A 21,578-nucleotide genomic window follows, 5' to 3' on the forward strand; every position below is an offset into this window, starting at 1 on the left:
AGCTAGAGGTTTGTTACTGCCTGTTTTATTAGATGCCTTCACTCATTTTATAGGAAGGGTTGCGTTTCACTTTGCTAGGTTTGTTGCTGGATATTTATTGTCATGAAGTGTGGTAAGGAAATAAAGAGAAGTTTTGCAGAATGTTTGGATGTTAGCTCCTGAGTGGCTTGTTGTGATTTTTACCCATATTGTTACCCATAAATGAAGGGCTCTAGACGCAAAATACACGTCAGTGGAAAAGAGTTCACCGAGAGCATCTGCAGTTCGCAGAATAGTCTTTTGTGTGAAAGGTCTCCCTCATTTTTGCAGATGTGTCCTTAAAAATGATGTGGAAGGAGACTGTGGATACTGAGTGCTTGTTTAAGGTCAGGTACAGAAGGGAGTGTGGACTGAAGTTGTGATTTAGCATTGTAATGAATTCATTTTAGACTAGAAATAACTTTTTGTGCTGAAGTGTAACTTGACATTTTGGCTTTTAAAATGTTGCTTAGCGAAACAGCTGAATCACAGAGTTCTTGATACTCTTTGCCTTGTTTTCTGGAACTCAGCTTATTTTACTTTGAGTTTCATTTATAAAGAACTTTAGTTAGTTATCAGTGATAAAGTAATAGTAAGTTTACCCTTTTGGTCTTGCTTATCCAATTCATTTAATTCATGGACTAAATTTTGGCATCTTGTTTCCTAGGTTACCCATTCTTACATTCAGAGTGTTCCCTAATGCTGCTTTTGATTTTTGTCCAGCTGTGAGTGACAGAAGAGTTTCAGTTCCCTGTGAACAGAGAATCCCTTTCGGAAAATCCCTTGTGGAAACCACCACCTCCATCACTGACAGTCTTGGAAGAGAAGCCTTGTTAGGCCAGGATTTAAGCATCTCTGTAATGAAAGAAAAAAGTGATAGGGAGAATGTATTTGGCAAAGTAGATTTTCCTCTCAAAACAAAACCAAAAACAGATCTCGACTAGAAATGAGCAGTTTCTTGCAAAAGGTCTTTGTGAATTGTTTACCCTGCTTTTCGTGTAAAAAGGGACAGAATTGATGATGGGGAGAAAAACTCTCCCTGCAATGTGTTGGGAATGTTGATGAGGATCACTTAAGAGGAAATAAAGTTCTCTGTCCTCATCATAATAAGATCATTGCACCTACAAAATAGAGACCCTCTCCTAGCCCTTTCCTTCTAGATATAAGTAGTTGCTTTCTCTCGGGAGAATTTGAATGGAGAAATGGTTTTTTAACCAGGAAAACATACTACCTTGTCCAGTTTGCAAATAACGAGTAGCTTTTATGACCATTATTCAGAACTCTAAAACTTCAGACGAAAGAAATTGAGCAAATTTACCCTGTGAATAAAGTAACTGTCTCTTTTCTCCATTTTCCCTTTAAGCTAATAGGACACATGTGAACATGATTGTGTGTGTGTGTGTGTGTATGTGTGTATTGCCCATTGCACTTTTAAAACTTTTTGGCCTACAATAAATTCGGCCAGACTTAAAAGGAATCAAACAATAGGCTAGAAACTGGGTTTATCATATGCTATACTTTTCTCATTTGTTCTGTTATTTCTTTATTTTGGTGGAGTGGGGGACAGAGAGAAGAAGTCCGTGTCTTGAAGAAACTCTGAGATTGGCTGCATGTGTATGCTCTGTTTTTGTCCAGTGGTCAGGACAGCAGTAGGTCATAGTGGAAATGGTTAAGAAGAGGGAGGAAATGGCATACATGGAAGGAGAAGGCTCACTTTATGGATTTAGTGGGTTTTTGCATGACGTTTTAAAATTGGTAAAACATTTAGAAAGAAAGTGTTATATGGTAAAAAGGAAGTCTCCTTTCTGTAATAAACTTTTAGCCTTTTCTCACTCCCCCACCTCTAATCCACTCAACCACTGTTAATGGTTTCCTGCTTATCCTCCTCCAATTTTCTATTACATATGTAATCACATATGTTTAGGAGGAATGTCCCGTATCCTTCATTCTTACCCCTGATATGTCTTAGAGATCTTTCTATATTAGCACATATGTCCATCTGATTTTTAAAAACTTTTTGTTGAATTTATTGGGGTGACATTGGTTAATAAAATTATGTAGGTTTCAGGTGTACAGTTCTGTAATACATCATCTGTATACTGTGTGTTCACCACCCCACATCAAGTCTCCTTCCATCACCACTGATCCCCACATCCGCTCTTCTTCCTCCCCCACCCCCTTTCCCATCTGATTTTTTTTTAAAGACTCGATGTCTTGCCTAGTGTAGATGAACCATGATTTATTCATTTTCCATATTTACTTTACCATTCCCTGTTCCTAGGCACTTAGGTGGGTTTCACTTTTCTGCAAACATTGGTGTAATGAACAACCCATATATAAGTCTTTGCACTCTCCATAAGTATGTGTATGGAATGTATATCTGAAAGTGTGATTGCGGGATTGGGACTTTAGCTGTGAAATCTAAAAATGTATTTGAGTCCTATATTGGGCTTTATTTTATAAAAAAGTTGACTTCTTTATTAACCTTGAAGAAGGAGAAAGGAGCTTTTAATTCCTTGTATCCTCTACTCCATTAGAAAAATACTGCAACTGTATTTTATAAAGCAATTTTAAAAACATTGTGGAATGACAGCTACTTAATTTTATTTGTCCTGGTAAGGGTAAAAATGCTGTGGCTTAAAGACTGGCGCTGTTATAGACAAATCACTCCATTTATATTTGGTAATAGTTAAATGAATACCTTTTGTAGTAGGTTGATTGTTTTAGGACTTTATGACCAATATCAATTTAAAACATTGTATATAGTTTAAGTATTTTTATTTATTTATTGTTTTACATTGTATATAGTTTAACTTTTTGTCCTGCTGAAGTCTGCTACTATATTATTAGCCACCAGGGAAAGAAATAACCCACTTTTTTTCCTTTATCTTCCTCATCCTGATCTGTTGATAATGAAATGAACCTCTGTGGAGTTTGGGATCCAAAAATCCTCTGGCAAACCAGAGTGCTATTGATGGGTTATTTTCCCAAGGCAGGAGGTAGGTACAGATTCAGTTGTTATTCTGCATTGTTGTGAGCAGAATGAAGGAGGTTTAAAATTTTTACTTTCTATGTTATATAGCTCACTCATTGACCAGGAAGAGGTTCAGGAATCTTTGCCCTTTTAATGTGAGAGAGGCTAGAGGCAAAAAAGCTCAGGGGCTCACATGTTATGATGAAGTTGGAACTTGTGAGTGGCAGTCTCCCTGGCTGTTGCCCAGGGTCTATTTTGAGGCCTTGTCAAAGCTTGCCTGATAGAACGTACCACACGAGTGTAATCTGCCCTGGCCCCGCTGGGAGTGAGGAAGGCCTGCGGTTTCGTAGTGGCAGCCACAGAAGAGGAGCCTAAAAAGACATTTGCCTTCAGAAGATTACGGCTACATTTTGGAGTGAGAATCTGCTTAGCATGCATATCCTAGGATCCAGTTTTTTGTCTTCCTTTTCAAAGGAAAGCGCATGATAAAGGGAAACTAATGAGGAAAGTATTTTAGAAAAATGTGTACAAGCAGGAGCACAGGATTGTATCAATGTGGATATTATGTTCTGGTTCTGAACATGTTTGCCAAGAATCAGTTACGTGTTTTGCAACAGGGCAAAAACATTACTGTCACTGGCATAGGAAGGCCATGCCCCTAGTTGAAATAGTCAAATTCAGAGACTTTCACGCTTGTCATTGGGATCAAAAGGACACTGGGAGAGTTGAACTGTCTTGCAGGATTATTTTGAATTCACACAGAGAAGTTAGCTTCTTCCCAATTCTCCTTCTCTTCTTCCCATAGAACTGTTACAGTATCATGTACCAGTATCATGAAGTTACCTTTTCAAACTCTTGGTTATTAATGGATGCTGTCTCCCAGCATAGCCGCCTATACCCTGTGCTTTCTCATAAAAGCCTTGGTGTTTTGTATACTCAGTGAATGAAACAGTTGAGTTTAAAGTTCTTTAACTACTCTTACTTCTTAGACTAGAAAGTTGTAAAAGAGCTTAGTGCTCCACCCTTCGGACCAAGGTTCGCGTCACCATATTTAACTGTAGCCTGCATTGCGGTCTAGGTTGTTTGAAGAATGTGGCATACAGACTTAATTTACAGATGCAAAAGCTGCATCCTTTCTTTTGCTTTAAATTAGGCTATGACTCCAGGAAATTCAGTTTTTCCTTACCCTTAGAAGTTTGAGTTGCTTTAGTATTCAATGGGAGGAGAAAAAAAATAAACTGGAGTGTATTTTCCTCTTCTTCTCTATTCCTATTATCTCTCTGGTTTATTCCTGTTGTCCCTCTTCCCTGTTTTAGCCTTTCACTCCCCCTCCTTCAAAGAAAAAAAAAGAAGTGAGGTTAGAACAAAGCACAGGTGAAAGTGGAAAAGATTGACTGGGAAAGGCTTTGTAAAAGTGCACATGAGGGTGTTCTTATTTTTTCCAGAAGTGGGATATTAAACCCTTTTAAAAAGAATTCTAGTTCATCTTTTCCATTATTTTCTCTTGGAGCCCTGCCTGTCTTAGTTTTCCTTCACTATGAACACCAGCATTTTAACTAGTTTTGATATAACGTATCTCTACTGCTTTAGGAAATTAAGTTACTTGTTCTGATCGCTTTGTTATTCTTTCAACATCCCCCACTTTCCTGAGTAGACACATTTTAACAGCAAGGAACAATCTTTTGGCTGTCTGTTCTCTAAGTTCAAGAGAGTACAGTATCTTGTATGCAGAGGATTAGGATGTTTAAAATATTTATTTTTTCTGTTAAATGGTTTAAATAATTTATAACAACAAACAGTACAGTCAGTAAGCATACATGTTGTCACAGTTTTTTAAAAAGTATTTCAGTGAAGTGACCCAAGGATTATAGGACTAAAGAAAGAGTCAGTTTTAGAGTAGATGTTTCTTCACTTGTCGTGGGTGTTACTGTGTCTAAGTGGGCAGTCATGGTGATGAGATGGTCACTGTCCAGCTGTCCTACCAAACTCACCCTTTGCTACTCATCCAAAGGTTTTATTTTTTTAATGTGATAAAGTAGTCCCATTTGTTTATTTTTTCTTTTGCTTCTCTTGTCTGGGGAGATATATCTGATAAAAAAAATTGCTATGAGCAATGTCGGAGATTGTGCTGTTGGTTTCTTCTAGGATTTTTATGGTTTTGGGCCCAACATTTAAGTCTTTGATCCATTTTGAGTTCATTCTTGTGTGTGATGTAAGAAGCTTGTCTAGTTTCATTGTTCTGCAAGTATCTGTGCAGTTTCCCCAATACCATTTATTGGATAAACTATCTTTAGCCCATTGTGTGTGCTTGCTTCCTCTGTTGAATATTAATTGACTATAAAGGTGTGGGTTAGGAACTTGGAAAAAAAATAAATTGTGGTAAAATAGATATGACAAAATTTACCATTTAAGCATTTTTAAGTGTACAATTTAGTGGCATTAGGTGTATTCACACTGGTGTGCAACCATTACCACCATCTGTCTGGAGAACTTGTTCATCATCCCAAACTGAAGCTCTTTCCCCATCAACAAAAACTCCTCATTCCCACAGCCCTTGGTAGCCACTATTTTGCTTTCTGTCTCTATGAATTTGACTATTTTAGGTACCTCATATAAGTGGAATCATATAATTTCACTTAGCATAGTGTCCTTGGGGTTCATCCATGTGGGAGCATGTATGACAATTTTACTCTTCTTTAAGGCTGAATTAATATTCCATTGTATTTTGTGTATTGTATATACCACATGTTGTTTACCTGTATATGTCGATGGACACTTGATTTGTTTTCAGCCTTTGGCTGTTCTGAATAATGCTGCTGTGAACACAAGTGTATAGATATCTATTTAAGTTCCCCCTCCCCTCCCTTCCCCTCCTCTCCCTTTCCATAAGTAGAATCGTTGGATCATATAACATTTAATGTTTTGAGGAATTTCCATATCGTTTTCCATAAGCAGCTACACCACTTCACAGTCCTGCCAGCAGTGCATTAATACAAGGGTTCTAGTTTCTTTACATCTTTGACACACTTATTTTCTGTTGGTTTTTTAATAGCCAATCTTACCAGTGTGAAGTGGTCTCTCTTGTGGCTTTGATTTGCATTTCCCTAATGATTAGTGATGTTGAGCATCTTTTCATAACACTTATTGGCCACTTGTACATCGTCTTTGGAGAAATATTCCTTTGCTCGTTGTTGAGTTTTAGGGGTTCTCTGTGTAGTCTGGATTTCAATCCTTATCAAATAAATGATTTGCAAATATTTTCTCATTCTGTGGGTTGCTTATTTACTGTTAATAGTGTCCTTTGATGCACAAAAGTTTTAAGTTTTGATGAAATTCAATTTATTTTCCTTTTCTTTTGTTGCCTGTACTTTTGGTATCACATCTAAGAAATCATCACCAAATCTGATGTCATAAAGCTTTTCATGTGTATTTTTTCTTAGAGTTTTCATTGTTTTAGCTTACACTTATTTCATTGATTCACTATAAATTAATTTTTGTAGATGGTGTAACTTTATATTCTTTTGCATGTGGATATCCAGTTTCCCCAGCACTATTTGTTGAAAAGATTGTCCATTCCCGATTGACTGGTCTTGACACCCTTGTTGAAAATCGTTTGAACATATGCCAGGGTTTATTTATGGGCTCCCTATTGCATTCTTTATGCCTTTATGCCAGTTACACACTGTTTTGCTTAATGTAGCTTTCTAGTAAGTTTTGAAATCAGGAAGTGTAGCACCTCCAATTTTGTTCTTTTTTTTTTAAGATTGTTTTGTCTACTTGTAGTCACTTTGTGATTCCATATAAATTTTAATTTTAGGATGGGTTTTTCTCCTTCTGAAAAATGTCATTTGGGGCCTTGGCGGGGCTGCTCAGTTGGTTAGAGCATTGTCCCAATACATCAGAGTTGTAGGTTCTATCCCTGGTCAAGGCACATAGAATAATTAACCAATGAATGCATAAATAAGTGGAACAACAAATCAGTCTCTCTCTCTCTCTCTCTCCCTCCCTCCCTCTCTCTCTCTCTCTCTCTCTCTCTCTCTCTCTCTCTCTCTTCCTGCCCCGTTCTTCTCTCTCTTTGAAATTAAACATGGAGCCCTGGCTGGCACAGCTCAGTGGATTGAGCGTGGGCTGCGACCCAAAGCATTGCAGGTTCGATTCCCAGTCAGGGCACATGCCTGGGTTGCAGGCCATGACCCCCAGCAACCGCACATTGATGTTTCTCTCTCTCTATCTCCCTCCCTTCCCTCTCTAAAAATAAATAAAATCTTTTTTAAAAATAAAAAGAATAAAATTAAACATGAAAAATACATTTAAAGATGTCATTAGGATCTGATAGAGATTACATTGAATCTGTAGATTTCTTTGAGTAGTATTGACACTTGAACAATATTAAGTCTTCCAATTCATGAACACAGGGTGGTTTTTCATTTATTTATGTCTCCTTTAGTTTCTTTCAGCAATGTTTTGTAGTTTTCAGTATACAGGTCTTTTGCCTCCTTGGCTAAGTTTATTCCTAAGTATTTTTTTCTTTTTATGGTATTGTAAATAGAATTATTTTAATTTTCTTGTTGGATTGTACATTGTTAGTTTATAGAAATGCAGCTGATTTTTATGAATAGATTTTGTATCCTTACAACTTTGTTACATTCATTCATCCAAAGTTTTAAAAGCTATATATTTATTGATTATGCTATTATAGTTGTCCCATTTTTTTCCTCCTCTTTATTCCCCTCTGCCCTACTCCCACCAGCATTCCCCTGCCCCCCACCCCCGCCCTTGCCCTTATTCATGTCCGTGGATCGTGCACTTAAGTTCTTTGGCTTTTCCATTTCCCATACTATTCTTAACCTTCCCCAAAATGGTAGGTCTATTTTGTACCTACCATTTATGCTTCCTATTCCCTCTACCTTTTCCCCCATTCTCTCCCCTCCACCTCCCCGCTGATAATCCTCCATGTGATCTCCTTTTCTGTGATTCTGTTCCTGTTCTACTTGTTTGCTTAGTTGTTTTTTTTTTCTTTCAGGTTTGGTTGTTAATAGTTGTGAGTTTGTTATCATATTTTTGATCTTCTTTTTCTTAGATAAGTACCTTTCACATTTCATATAACAAGGGCTTGGTGATGATGAACTCCTTTAACTTGACTTTATCTAGGAAGCACTTTATCTGCCTTTCCATTCTAAATGAAAGCTTTGCTGGATAGAGTAATCTTGGATGTAGGTCCCCGCCTTTTATGACTTTGAATATGTCTTTCCAGCCCCTTCTTGCCTATAAGGTCTCTTTTGAGAAGTCAGCTGATATACTTATGGGAACTCCTTTGTAGGTAATTATTTCCTTTTCTCTTGCTGCTTTTAAGATTATCTCCTTATCTTTGGCCTTGGGTAATATAATAATTATGATGTGCCTTGGTGTGTGCTTCCTTAGGTCCAACTTCTTTGGGACTCTGAGCTTCCTGGACTTCCTGGAGGTCTATTTCCTTTGCCATAGAACTGCCATATTAGGAAAGTTCTCCTTCATTATTTTTTAAAAATAAGTTTTTAATTTCTTGCTCTTCCTTTTCTCCTTCTGGCACCCCTGTGATTTGGATGTTGGGATGTTTAAAGTTGTCCCAGAGGTTCCTAAGCCTCTCTTCATTTTTTTGAATAGTTTTTTCTTCATTCTGTTTTGGTTGAATGTTTATTTCTTCCTTCGGTTCCAAACCTTTGATTTGAGCTCCGGTTTCCTTTCCAGCCCTGTTGGTTCTCTGTACATTTTCCTTTATTTCACTTTGCATAGCCTTCTCTTCTTACTTCGTTTTATGTCCATATTCAGCCAATTCTGTGAGCATCCTGATTACCAGTGTTTTGAACTCTGCATCTGATAGGTTGGCTATCTCTTCATCACTTAGTTGTATTTTTTCTGGAGCTTTGATCTGTTCTTTCATTTGGGCCATATATATATATATATTTTTGTGTGTGTGTGTGTGTGTGTGTGTCTCAATGCACCTGTTACGTAGTAAGGGGCAGAGCCTCAGGTATTTGCCAGGGTGGGACCACCCATGTGTTGTGGCATGGTATGTGGGGGAGGGGTCCGAGAGGGAACAATGCCACTTGCTTGGCCCTGGTCTGGCTTTCAGTCACTTCCTCCGCTACCCACAAGCAAATTGGGCCCTTCTGGTGCTGATTCCTGGGTGGGTGGGTGGGTTTGTATATGTTCTAGGACCCTTTGGGTCTCTCCAGCAAACTCTTCTGTGAGGCTGGGAGTTTCTCCTGCTGCTGCAACCCCCACAGGTTTTTACAGTCAGAGGTTTTGAGGCTTTATTTCCCCAAGCTGGAACCCTGGGTTGTGTGGTCTGTCTTGCTCCCCATTTTTCCTCCTGGTTTATCTGCATGCAAATGTGGGTCTCCCCATCTGCTGTCTTGCCCAGTCTGGTGGCAGGTCCTCTCCACCCCAGCTGCCCGTCTCTGCCCCACCTACTAGTCTTGGATGAATGTTTCTTTAACTCCTTGGTTGTCAGACTTCCATACAGTTCGATTTTCTGGCAGTTCTGGTTATTTTTTGTTTTTAAATTTGTTGTCATCCTTCTTTTGGTTGTGTGAGGAAGCAAAGTGTATCTATCTATGCCTCCATCGGTCGGAAGTGATTTTTTAATATTGTGTAACATTACACAAATTTAGCACCTTAAAACAACACATTTATTATCCTTGGGTTTCTGTGGGTCAGGATTCTGAGCATGACTGTGTTCGGTCCTCTGCTGAGATTTTCACAAGGCTGCAGTCAGGCAGTTGGCTGGGCTGGATTCTTACTTGGAGATACAGTTGATAAAAATCTGCTTCTAAGCTCACTTAGATTTTTGGCAGAATGAATTTCCATTGTGGTTTCAGGACTCTTCAAGTTCGTCAAGTTGGCTTTCAGCTCTTAGAGGCAACCTGAGTTTCCTTGGCCATGGTGTGTCCATAGATGACTTTCATCAAGCAGCAAGGAGAGTCTAGAGCAAGTCTGCTAGCTAGACAGTCTTATGTAATGTAACATAATCATGGGAAGGACATCTCATAACCTTATTGTATTCTAGTGGTTAGAAGCTAGTCACAAGTCCTGCCCACATCCTGGGGAGGTGTTTACACAAAGGTGTGAACAGCAGGAGAGGGGATAATGGAGGGGAGCCACGTTAGAGTCTGTCTGCCTAGAGTCTGTCTGCCGTAGCTGGTTACAAAATAGCACATATTTTAGAAACCCATTTTTGTTTATAAAACATGTGCGCAATTAAGAGTATTTCCAGGTGGTCGAAATTAGTGGTTTTTATCATTACTTTTACTTTCTCCATTATGTCCTCCCACTTCCCCTGCTGGCACCATGCCAGTTTTACTATTTTAAATCACTTTGGGTTCTTATTATAACTAAGTAGATATTGTGTACTGCTCAGCCAAGTGTTGTGTCATCATTGTTTCTTGTTTAACTTTCAGTTTTTTCAGAGGGTGAAGAGGTGCTTTTTTTTCTTTTTTGCTTAGTTTTCTTTCTTTTTTAAAAAGACTTTATTTATTTATTTTTGGAGAGAGAGGAAGGGAGGGAGAAAGAGAGGGAGAGAAACATCAATGTGTGGTTGCCTCTTGCGCACCCCCTACTGGGGACCTGGCCTGCAACCACGTTGCGGAGTCCAGCACTCTGTCCACTGAGCCACACCAGCCAACACCTTAGTTTTCTATTCACTATATTTTCCCCAAGTCCTCCAACAGATTTTTCAAGTGTCTGTTCTATCTATCTGATTTATTTTGAGGAAAAGAATTAGTTTATTTGTGAAATATCAAGAGATATAAAAACAAAATATAGTTTCTGGAGGAATAATTAAATGAGTATCTGTGGTCCTACTACTTGGATCAAGAAATTGAATATTACATTTGTGTGAGAGGTTCCCTGTATGTATTCTTTACTGGTATCCCTTCCCCTCCAGGTAATCCCAATCCCATTTTATACATTAATAACTCTTTTGGGATCCCCCTTCCCTGAGCCTTGCAATCTATTTCACCTTCCATATATGTATTTCTAATCCATATGTTCTTTAATTTTTAAAAAACATTTTATTTATTTATTTTTAGAGAGGGAAGGGAGGTAGAGAGAGAGAGAGAGAGACAGACAGACATCAATGTGCGGTTGCTGGGGGCTGTGGCCTGCAACCCAGGCATGTGCCCTGACTGGGAATCGAACCTGCGATGCTTTGGTTCGCAGCCTGCACTCAATCCACTGAGCAATGCCAGCCAGGGCTGTTCTTTAATTTTGAAAAACTGAAAATAGCTCTACTACCTTTCTGTGCCTGTCAGTGAGGATAGGCCAACCTACTGTAACAAACAACCCCAGTTTTCGGTGGTTTATCACAAAGTTCATTTATCACTCATACCTCTGTCTGCTGGGTGTTGGAAATAGTGGCAAAGGAATAGCTTGTTCCACAAAGTCATCCAGGGACTCAGGGCCCTTTCATTCAGTGACTCTGCTGTCCCCTGGGCCCTCAGAGACCTTCACCGAGTTCTCCACATTGGGCTGGCAGATTTGAGGGCGAAGAGAAGGGAGTATGGTAGATCGTGAGGAAAGTTTGACGGGTCCGGTGTGGACATGGCATACTCGTGCTCACATTCCATTGGCTGGAAGTCAGTTCTATAGCTGCACGTAATGGTTGCGAAGTCGGTAAAATGTAGCATACTCATAGGCGGAAAAGGGAAATGGCTTAGTGAACAATAAGCCAATTATCTGCCATAGTGTGTATCAATATGTTGTTTCTTTTGGAAAAACTGAATAGCAAGTGTAAACCTAGCTATGAAAGAAAAGGTGCAGGTTCTCAAGAGAAGATAAGCTGAACAGAGTCTTCCTTGAACCCTTCTGGAAGTCACTGGGAGAGTTTGTTCGCCCTGGGAAACGGTGAGACTCACCCCAGCCAGGGCATCTGGCAGAGCTGAGGCCTGCACGGTACTAAGTGTCCCGAAGAGTGTGGTTGGGGGAATGTGCTGCTCTGCAGGCAGGGTGGCCAGACGTAGGTGCACAGTTGTTTGTATGGAAAACAGCACAGTGATTAGTAAACAGTAATACAAGAATGAACTGTTTTGTGTACTCAGCAACTGTACACCTACGTTTGTATTTTTTTGCTTCTAAGTTCATCATGCTCTAGCTGTCGGGAAGAGGTAAAAGCAAACATTTTTGTGGTGTGAAATACATGCTCAGCCAGCCTAGGCCATGGGGCGAGGGGACGGCAGGAACTTCCATCAATGTGGGGTTAAGACGAGCAAATAAAAACTAGACAAGGCACACCTTGTATTAAAGGGAGGTCTCAAAGGCTGTGGAGATTTTGGTGTTGACATCCCTCCATTATGTCTTTTGAATCACATTGCTTCAACCTGTGGGTTTCTTCCTCCAGTATCTATCATCCTGCTGGAGATCAATTCATGTTGCTCCTCTTCTGTGTTCGGTTTATTTCCTGTTTGCTAAGTTTCCTCTCTTTTGATTTCCTCTTTTATTTGATGAAGTATGTCTTCTAGTAGCTGATTGACAAATTTCAGTCAAAGGGTGTAAGAGAAGTGAGCTTTTGAGAGCACACATGTCTGAAAATGTCTTTAATTATCAAGTGTGAGAATAGAGTGGTTCGACTGGGCGTAGACTGTATAGGTTGTCTATAATTTTTCTTCAGAAATTTGAAGGAATCACTCTAGTCCTCTTGTTTCATAATTACTTTTAGAACCCTGAAGCCATTCTAATTGTTAATCCTTTATACCTGACCTGATTTTCCCATCCTTGGAAGCTTGTAAAATCATTCTCATCCCCACTGTTTGAAATTCACTATGATAATTCACTATGAAGTACCTTGGTGTGGACTTGGGACTTGTGTTGAGCATTCTAGGGGCCCTTTGAATCTGGCAACTCATATCCATAACTTATGGGGAAGTTATTTTATGAATGGTATTTTCTGTTTCTCTGTGCATGTGTATGTTGGGATGGTGTTTTGGATGCATAGGCATGGCAATGGGGAGAGTCTGTTTCTCTTTATTTTTATAAAAAGGAGCCACCAAGTGTTGGGATTAGGACTTTTATCAGAAGTAAATGCATCTTAGGAGGAACTCATGGTGTGTGTCTGGATTGGAGTGGCAGTTGGATGAGCTAGCTGCTCTCGCAGCTGTGCTGTTAGCTCTGCTCTCTTCTGCAGTCATTCCCCATCAACAGTGTGCTTACGTTGCACTGTGTCTCATCGGCTTCTTTCTCTGACGGGCCTGACTGGTATCTTGCCTACCATTCAGGACATTTCTCTGCCTCTTCTATCTAAGTCAGGTTTAAGCTACACAAAGCTGACCAACAAACATGACTCAAAAGAGGGAAAATGTGGGCATCTTCCTTTCTCATATAAAAGTATCTTATGTCACTATTATTTTTTCCAGTGAGTGAGTTACATGAGTAGAAGGAATCATAGAGGTCTTCAGGAAAACTTGAAAATTTTGGAGAGTTTGCTCTGATAATAAAAACTTGTAGACTTTAAAATCAGTGTTTTTTTCCCCCAGAACTTTGAGGACATTAGTGGTTGCTTCTTTGTCTAATTGGAACTATTGATTTGAGTCAGATTTTTAATTTAATTTTATTATTAATTTTCTTTATTCATTCCAATCAAACCAGCTTTTAATTGTTTGTACATATTTTATAGAATATGTGATCTAGAACAAGTTAAATAACCACTTGTTCACCACTGTATTAGTTAGGGTGATGCTAATAGTTGTGACCACTGAATTTAAAATCTCAAGTTTTATTTTTCTTTATTCAATTCTTTTTATTGAATTTATTGGGGCAACACTGGTTAACAAAATTATACAGGTTTCAGGTACACAGTTCCACAACATCATCTGATAGGGGATGGGAGGAGGTGGAGAGTTTTAATTTTAAAGGTTAATCCAGTGGTACTCATTCTATTTAAAATTAGCAATGTGGTTTTTTTATTTACTTAGAATTTCATTGTTTTCCAAGAGTGATGGTTAATGTTAAGTCTGTAGAAAATTATGGTTTTACCAGAGATGACTGACATAATTCGTTTTTTAATCCTCACCTGAGGATATGTTTTTATGACTTTTAGCAAGGGGAAGAGGGAGAAAGAGAGAGAGAGAGAGAGAAACATGGATTGGTTGCTTCCCTGCTTCCTGTACGCACCCCAACGGGGGATTGAAACCCCAACCGAGCCGTGTGCCCTGACCAGGAATTGAATCTGTAATCTTTTTTGTGTGTGGGATGACACTGTAACCAACCGAGCCACCCAGCCAAAGTGACTGACTTATATTTTAATGGTCCTACTTTGTTTATTGAAAACCACAAAGCATTGTGGGATGAAATTAAGAAAAGGTTTTTTAATTGCAGTTCCCAGTTCCCGTGCCTCTTGTTCACTTAGTTGTCTGCCATTCTCAGCCAGTTACTTATTCATTTATTCTTGGCCAACCTTTATTATAAAAATTTTCAAACATACAGGAAAGTTAAAAGAGTTCTACTGTGAATATGCACATGCCCACTATCTGGCTTCTACTACTATTATGTTTTATTATACTTTATCACCTAGCTATCCCCTGTATTCATTCTTCTATCTGTTATTTCATGTTTGGGGATGCAGTTGAAAAAAAGCCTCAGGTAACAAACAGTACACTTCAACCCTCAATATTTCAGTACGTGCATCATTGGCCCAGGTTCAGTATTTGTGTAAAGGTCTTTTTCTTTTGAAGTAAGAATTGGTAGAAAGGCATGTGTAGATGTTAAGTATACCATTTAATGACCACTCTCTTCTATTTTCTTCTAAGTGATAAACACCCATTATAAAGCCATCCTCCCAAACTTGTGTATTCATTTACACTTTCAAAAATATACTTTGGATACTACAATGTACCTTAAATATTTTTTATTTATTAATTTTATTATGTAAATATGCTGCAAAGTATGATTATACTATAGGCATTTTTACTTTTTAAAGGCATTTTTTTTTTCAGATTGTTCCATACTTCAGCAAAACTTCGTAGCATGGCAAATGATATCATATAATGCATTCTGGAGGAAATAACTTGAGGATATTTTTGTTTAGTTAAAAGTATGAAATTGTAGCCCTGTCTGGTGTAGCTCAGTAGATTGAGCGTGGGCTGGGAACCAAAGCGTCCCAGGTTCGATTCCCAGCCAGCATACATGTTTGGGTTGCAGGCCATAAGCCCCAGCAACCGCACATTGATGTTTCTCTCTCTCTCTATCTCCCTCCCTTCCCTCTCTAAAAATAAATAAATAAAATCTTTAAAAAAAAAGTATGAAATTGTAAAGAAAGGCAGGGATCACCCTTTTGTCAATTTCATAAGCTAAATATGCAAAGGAGGTAGTGAATTCAAGACACTTGAAACATTTATGGAGTGCTTTATAGGTTTATTAAGTGATTGTGCTTATGGTAACCCCTTGGAGCCCCAGGATAACGATGTGGAGTCGCTGGGACAGTTGTTCTGCTCTGTAGGTGAAGCGGCCAGGGCACAGGCAGTGGGCGGGCCGTGCGGCAGTTGCTGGCGCGGGCAGATGGGCTCGGATCCTCTCACTAGAAATCTTGTCCAGTGGGAACAAAGTAGTCACACGAAGTCTTAAGTTCAGGTGCCATTCCAGATGCTGCGAATTGCTTATGAATAACTACCAAGTGTTTTATTGTGCAGTCCACTGTTATCTGGAATGACGCCTCTGATGCAGAGGCTTATCGTGCCAATGTTTTGAGTTCTCCATGATGAAATACTTAACATAAGGGAACTGAAACTGTGAGTATCCAGACACTACTCAGTGTGCTGTATTTAGAATGTGACATGCTGACGTTACATACACATTCTGTTCTCACAAAAGGGAACAGTCCCCTAATTGAAGTGCCACTTAATGTGGCAAAATGCCTGCTTTTCAGAAGTGTGTCATATGGGAAGCTCACTGGGGAAGAGAGCTTTATTGATGTATCTGCCTGTTGTGGAAGGTTTATATTCCACAACATTCTGTAGGTACTTCTCTCCTTTCCCTTAGATAGACCAATACTTAATGACAAAACCATCTGGAGAAAATCAGCTTGACATTGCTCATGTGAAGGGCTTGACAAAATGCAGGCAGTGTTGTCCTTGGCAGCGTAAAGGTTCAGCTCTGGGTTTGGTGAGTGCCACGGAGGAAAAGCTACAAGAGAATAACATGGCTCCTGAGGGAAAGTGTTCTTGAGGCAACCTCCTTGGGATAGAAACTTACCAAAAGTCCCTTTAGGATCAGAAACTGGAAATAATATATTTGAGTCTACATCCTTATTTTTGTCGTTTTGTTGAAAAGCAGTTTTCCATTGGCTGTGCCAGGAATCTTATTTCTTTTAAGGTTTTCCCCATCACTGTTCTGGAGTTACTAGAAGATAGGTTGCATAGGAGCTGAAAAACTTTTCGGATGTTTGTCTGCAGAGTATAAATAATACAACTCTTTCAAATGCACTAGGTTTTTTTTTGAAATAGGTGATGGCTGGTGTGCCTCTTGTGCAGTTGAAGAAGGTGACAGGACCTGGCCAGTTAGTCACACAAACACCTGGGTTCCCTCTCTAGATAGGACAAGGAAGAGAGGCAGGAAGCTGTTCTCTTTTCCTGTTCACCCTCTGCCCCTCTCCCTTTTTTGCCTTCTTAGTCTTCGGACTGGTTAGCCTGAGGCTTGTTGAAACAGTGTTTTGAGACATTTTTAAGAAAAGATAATTCCCTGTGTAAATCTGTATGCAAGGAATGTCCTGGCAGGTCTAAGGTCTAAGGCAGTGTTAGTTGAGAAAGAAGTAAAATGGATTCTGGGGAAAAAGGAGAAAGAAATACATTCAAAAGTATACCTACTACCAGCAGTGGCTTCAGATAGTGTGTCTCAGCTGTGTAGCAGATTGTGCCTAATTTGGGTGCGAAACACCTTGGGGCCAGTTTATTCGTTAAGCCTTGGATTTGAATGTTTTTATTTTTTTTAAATGCATGTATCTTTTTCCCTGTACTGTTGAAATCTTAGAGAATCAAGAAGAAAAAAAAATGCATCTGTAATCCTGTCCTCCTAACGAAACTACTTTTCATATACTTCCAGCCAAATCTTTTCTTTTTCTTCTGTAATTATTTTTCTGTGCCTAGAATTAGAAAATGCATGTGCTTTTGTCTCCCGCTTCTGTGAAATGTCTTTCATTGTGTCCTTGGAAAGCTGACTAAAGGACAGTTACTGAAGGATACCACAGTTTGATAGTTTAATTGTCACTGTAATTTGAAAAGGAACTTTGTATTGCATGCTGCTTTTCCTCAGTAGGTGACTGGCATTTGTGCACTGTTACTGTTAAGTAAGTGGTGGATGGTCTTTAAAATTACGCCGAGGATGAGACGGATGGGGGACTGATGAGGAAATTCCTTTGTGCTTTTCAGAAATTATCCTGATTTGTAGCTTGGTAACTGATTTGTATCCTGATAATGTAGCTACATTATCCTGATAATGTAGCAGACATTTATTTATTTATTTATTTATTTATTTATTTTCACTTAAATGAGTCCATTTCTTAATTATATTCAGATATATTTTCTATAGCAGAGTAAGATACTCATCAATCTTCATTCTGATTGACAAACACAACAAGCTAGTTCTATGGGAAATAAGAAATGGTGTCAGAAAAGGGAGAGTGTCTGGCATTTTCATTGGAGAAAAGCGTTTTGGAAGAGTGGATTGATTGATGGAGTGGTTTTGTTTTATTTTGACTGAATCAAGTAAATTCCAATATATTAAAGTCACTTGTAGTTTCAATATATATAGTTTATCCTGTTAGGACAAAACTGAGAATTCATTTGTGAGTCATAGCGTACTGAAGGTTCACCAGTTTATTTTGTTAAAGTTAGGGGAAAAAATTTAAGTTTATGGGTATTTAGCTAAGTGAGCTGTAATGCTCAGGAATGTGTATAGGAGAGAGGAAGGTCATGCAAATTGGGTGCATCCTCTCATGAGAATTTTTAACTTCAAATATGTATCATGTGTTAGAAGGTTGGTTAGATGGTTAGATGGTCTTTGTCATCCTTGCTATTTAATCCTGGAGGGTTAATTTTCCCTCTGTCATGAAAATAGGTCTATAACACTGACAACAACAATGGACTCGTGAATCCAGCTTTAATCATCGGCCCACGTCAGCTTTGTTTGCCGCTGTATCTGGTAGCCCCCGTAGTACCTAGTACCGGGCAATAGCAGGCACTCAGCCATTCACTGCGTGGACAGTGCTGGTTATTGTTAGTTGCAGGATAATAAACCTTCATTTGATCTTTTATGTGGTAATGGTTTAATTGCAATTGTTTCTTAAATTACACTGAAGAGCCAAGGTACTTTTCTAACTTTAAGGCACTGTATTAAATGTTTTTGAATGTGTTCTTTCAAAGGTTTAAGCTGAATGACTTTTCTGAAAAATTTATTTTTTTGCTGTGGAACAGAATTAGATTTTAGAAATAGCTGTAGTAATTTTAAATAAGTAAAAATTAATGTTGACTGCAGATTTCTGAGGCTAACACATTCTCATAGTTTGCCATGGATGGTATAGTAAAAAGAGTTGGGAGATTAGGGGATTAGTACAAATTTAAATATTCTAAAAATTATTGGAATAATTTGAAAATGAGAAAATGTAGTTGATGATTAAATTTATATGTAAATACATAAGTATAATTTCTCTCTGTTAAAAGTGAATGTAATACATTAAAACTGCACAAAGAAAAACATCCTAAATTATTGTTTCTTTTTATTTCAGGGCTGGAAACAGACTGAAATCATTGTTTAGAGTTAAAAGAAGATCAAGACGACAAGATGGGGACTCCCGGCTCTGGAAGGAAAAGAACGCCTATGAAGGACCGGTTTTCTGCAGAAGATGAAGCTTTGAGTAACATCGCCAGAGAGGTGTGTGTGCAAACCCCCGTCAACACTGACATGTACAGATGAGAATGCTGTAAAATGCTCAGGTCGGAGGTATAGAGACATTCATTCACTGAGCTAGTTTCAGAATGTTTACTGCCAATAACACCTATTTGGCTTCTAAAATACTGTATTAGAATAAAATATAGTTGCCGTCTCTTTACTTGGATATCTGTTCAACTCATTTAAAATTAATTTTTCATTTTGTGGATTATTTGAGTTCCAGGTACTTGTCCTAATATATTGAAATTTATAATTAATCTTCATCATTGAAATTTAAGGTAATTAGAATCATGAAGATATGATAGCTATATTATAGATGCTTCATGGGCTATATACGGTTAATATATTCCAGGAGGCTCTGCGTAAATGTTGACAGAAACAACCCTTGTTTGGTATCTGCTTAGATTCAGTGTCTTAGCTGTTTTTTTTCAATATTGCAGTGGAATTTGTCTGTTTAACTTTTAGCTAGTGACAGGGCTTCTGGAGCATTTTTGCTTTAGTTTGTTGACAACTCAGAAAAAGAAAAAAAAAAGGAAAGGGGTGTCACCTATTGAATCACTGGCAACATTTCCTGTTGCACCTTGGAAATGTAAGGTAACTGCTGGCTGTGATTTCTTTGTCAGGTGCCAACTTTGTTTCAGGCTCTATCTGTAGCTGCAGACCTGACTATAAACTAATCTGATACAAGAATTGCTTAGAGTACTGTATAATTAAATCTCTCTCTCTCTCTTTTGGTGAGTATTATTCCTTCATCATTTCCTCTTTGTTATTCTTAGTAAATAATTCATTTAGAACTAGTGCCGTTTCCTTTTGACATATTACACAGTCTTTTTTGGCCCAGCTCATTGTTACATTTTTCCTTTTGTAAACTACTTAATTAGCTTTTGAGTTAGAAGTCAAATTTTGTAGGATATTTGAGGCAAAGAAAAGCCATCTAAAAACTGATGACAAAACTTATATTACTTTAACAAAATTCAAACAGTGAGATATTTTTAGATAAAAAGGTAAAGGATATTTAAAAATGAAATAAAATAGCTGTTACTTTACAACAATATTAAGTATTTGCATGGATGAAGTATTTTGGAAGCCACATAGTTTTAGTTGAAAATCGAAAATACTCAAAATGTTTACTTCCAAAATTGGAGGGATATACCCAGATTTCTGTAAGGGGAGAGAATACCAGTACCTTCTAGGCTATTTTTGTACTGTCATTAAGTATTTGAATTCTTTTTTTAGAGTATGTTGCTTCATTTATAAAATTGAGTAGCATTCTAATACCCGACACTTAAGTATTTACTATGTGACAAACACTATTTTGAGTATTTAAAATGCATTAATTAATTTAATCCTCACAAAATCCTGAGGTTGGTTTTATAATTATCTTCACTTTACAGATGAAGAAACCATTGCACAGAAAAATTGAGTAACTTCCTTAAGGTCGCATAGCGAGGAAATAGCAGAGCTTAGATTCTGACAAATGCACTCTGGCTCCAAACACTCAGCATTTCACCACTCTCTCTGCTATACTGTTTCTGAATTGCCTCCGACTCCTTCATTAAAAGCTTGTTTTTCTACAACCTTTCGTGATTTCGAAAGAACTTTCATATCTTGGTTCTCATAATAACCTTATGAGTTAGGTAGGGATAGGTATTACTATTAGCCTTACTTACAGATGAGGAAACAGATGAAGCTGAGAGATAAATGCCAAAAAGGTTGTTTCCGGATCTTGGCTATTGTAAATAATGCGGCAGTGAACCTGGTGGTGTATATATCTTTTCAAGTTAGTGTTTTTGTTTTCATTGGATAAATACTCAGAAACGGAATTGCTGGACCATAGGGGAGTTCCATTATGTTTTATTTTTTTTCTTTCATTCAGTCATTTGTTCATTTATTCCTCACTTGAGGATTTGATTTTAGAGAGAGGATTCGGGAGGAGAGGGAGGTGGGGAAGGAGCATGGAAGTGAGAGAGAAATACCAGTTGGTTGCCTTTCATATGCGCCCAGACCAGGGTTCAACCTGCAGCCTAGCTATGTGCCCTGACCAGGAAGCAAACTGGCAACCTTTTGGTGTACCACACGATGTTTCAACCAACCGAGCCACCTGGCCAGGGAGTTCTATTTTAATTATTTGCGGAACCTGTATACTGTTTTCCATAGGGGCTGCACCAGTTTTTATTTTCACCGGTTGCTCACAATCGTTTTCTTTTCTCTACATCCTTGCCACCACCTGTTACTTCGTGTCCGCTTGATGACAGCCATTCTAAAAGGTGTGAGGTGATAGCTCATTGTGGCTTTGATTTGCATTTTCAGCTCATTATGGCTTTGGTTTGCACTTTCCTGATGGTCAGTGATGTTGAGCACCTTTTCATGGATCTGCTGGCTGTCAATATGTCTTCTTTGGAAAAATGTTTATTCAGATCCTTTGCCCAATTTGTAATTGGGTTGTTTGTTTTCTGAGTTGTATGAATTCTTTATATATTTTGGATGTTAACCCCTTATCAGGGAAATGTATGGTTTGCAAATATTTTCTCCCATTCCATAGATGGCCTTTGCATTTTGTCGGTGTTTTCCTTTGTGTGCAGAAGCTTTTAGTTTGCTGTCGTCTACTTTTTTGTTTTTGCTTTTGTTGCCTTTGCTTTTGGTGTCAAATCCAAAAAATCATCACCAAGTTTGA

At 38.4% G+C, this 21,578-nt stretch overlaps 1 protein-coding gene across 21 annotated transcripts in view; it reads left to right on the forward strand.

Annotated features, from left to right (window-relative positions):
- The window catches only part of LRRFIP2 (LRR binding FLII interacting protein 2), a 106,132-nt gene that overhangs the window by 1,541 nt on the left and 83,013 nt on the right, over nucleotides 1-21,578 (forward strand). For all 21 annotated transcript variants that reach the window (XM_045856538.1, XM_045856544.1, XM_045856540.1 and 18 more), the window contains exon 2: nucleotides 18,741-18,886. In XM_045856538.1, coding sequence (XP_045712494.1) covers nucleotides 18,797-18,886 — 90 coding nt within the window. In that variant the 5' untranslated portion in view covers nucleotides 18,741-18,796. The remainder of the gene's footprint in view (nucleotides 1-18,740; nucleotides 18,887-21,578) is intronic.

This window comes from Phyllostomus hastatus, unplaced genomic scaffold (genome assembly GCF_019186645.2).
Source record: "Phyllostomus hastatus isolate PE091 unplaced genomic scaffold, TTU_PhHast_1.1 phas_scaffold_129, whole genome shotgun sequence".
NCBI classification, from domain to species: Eukaryota; Metazoa; Chordata; class Mammalia; order Chiroptera; family Phyllostomidae; genus Phyllostomus; species Phyllostomus hastatus.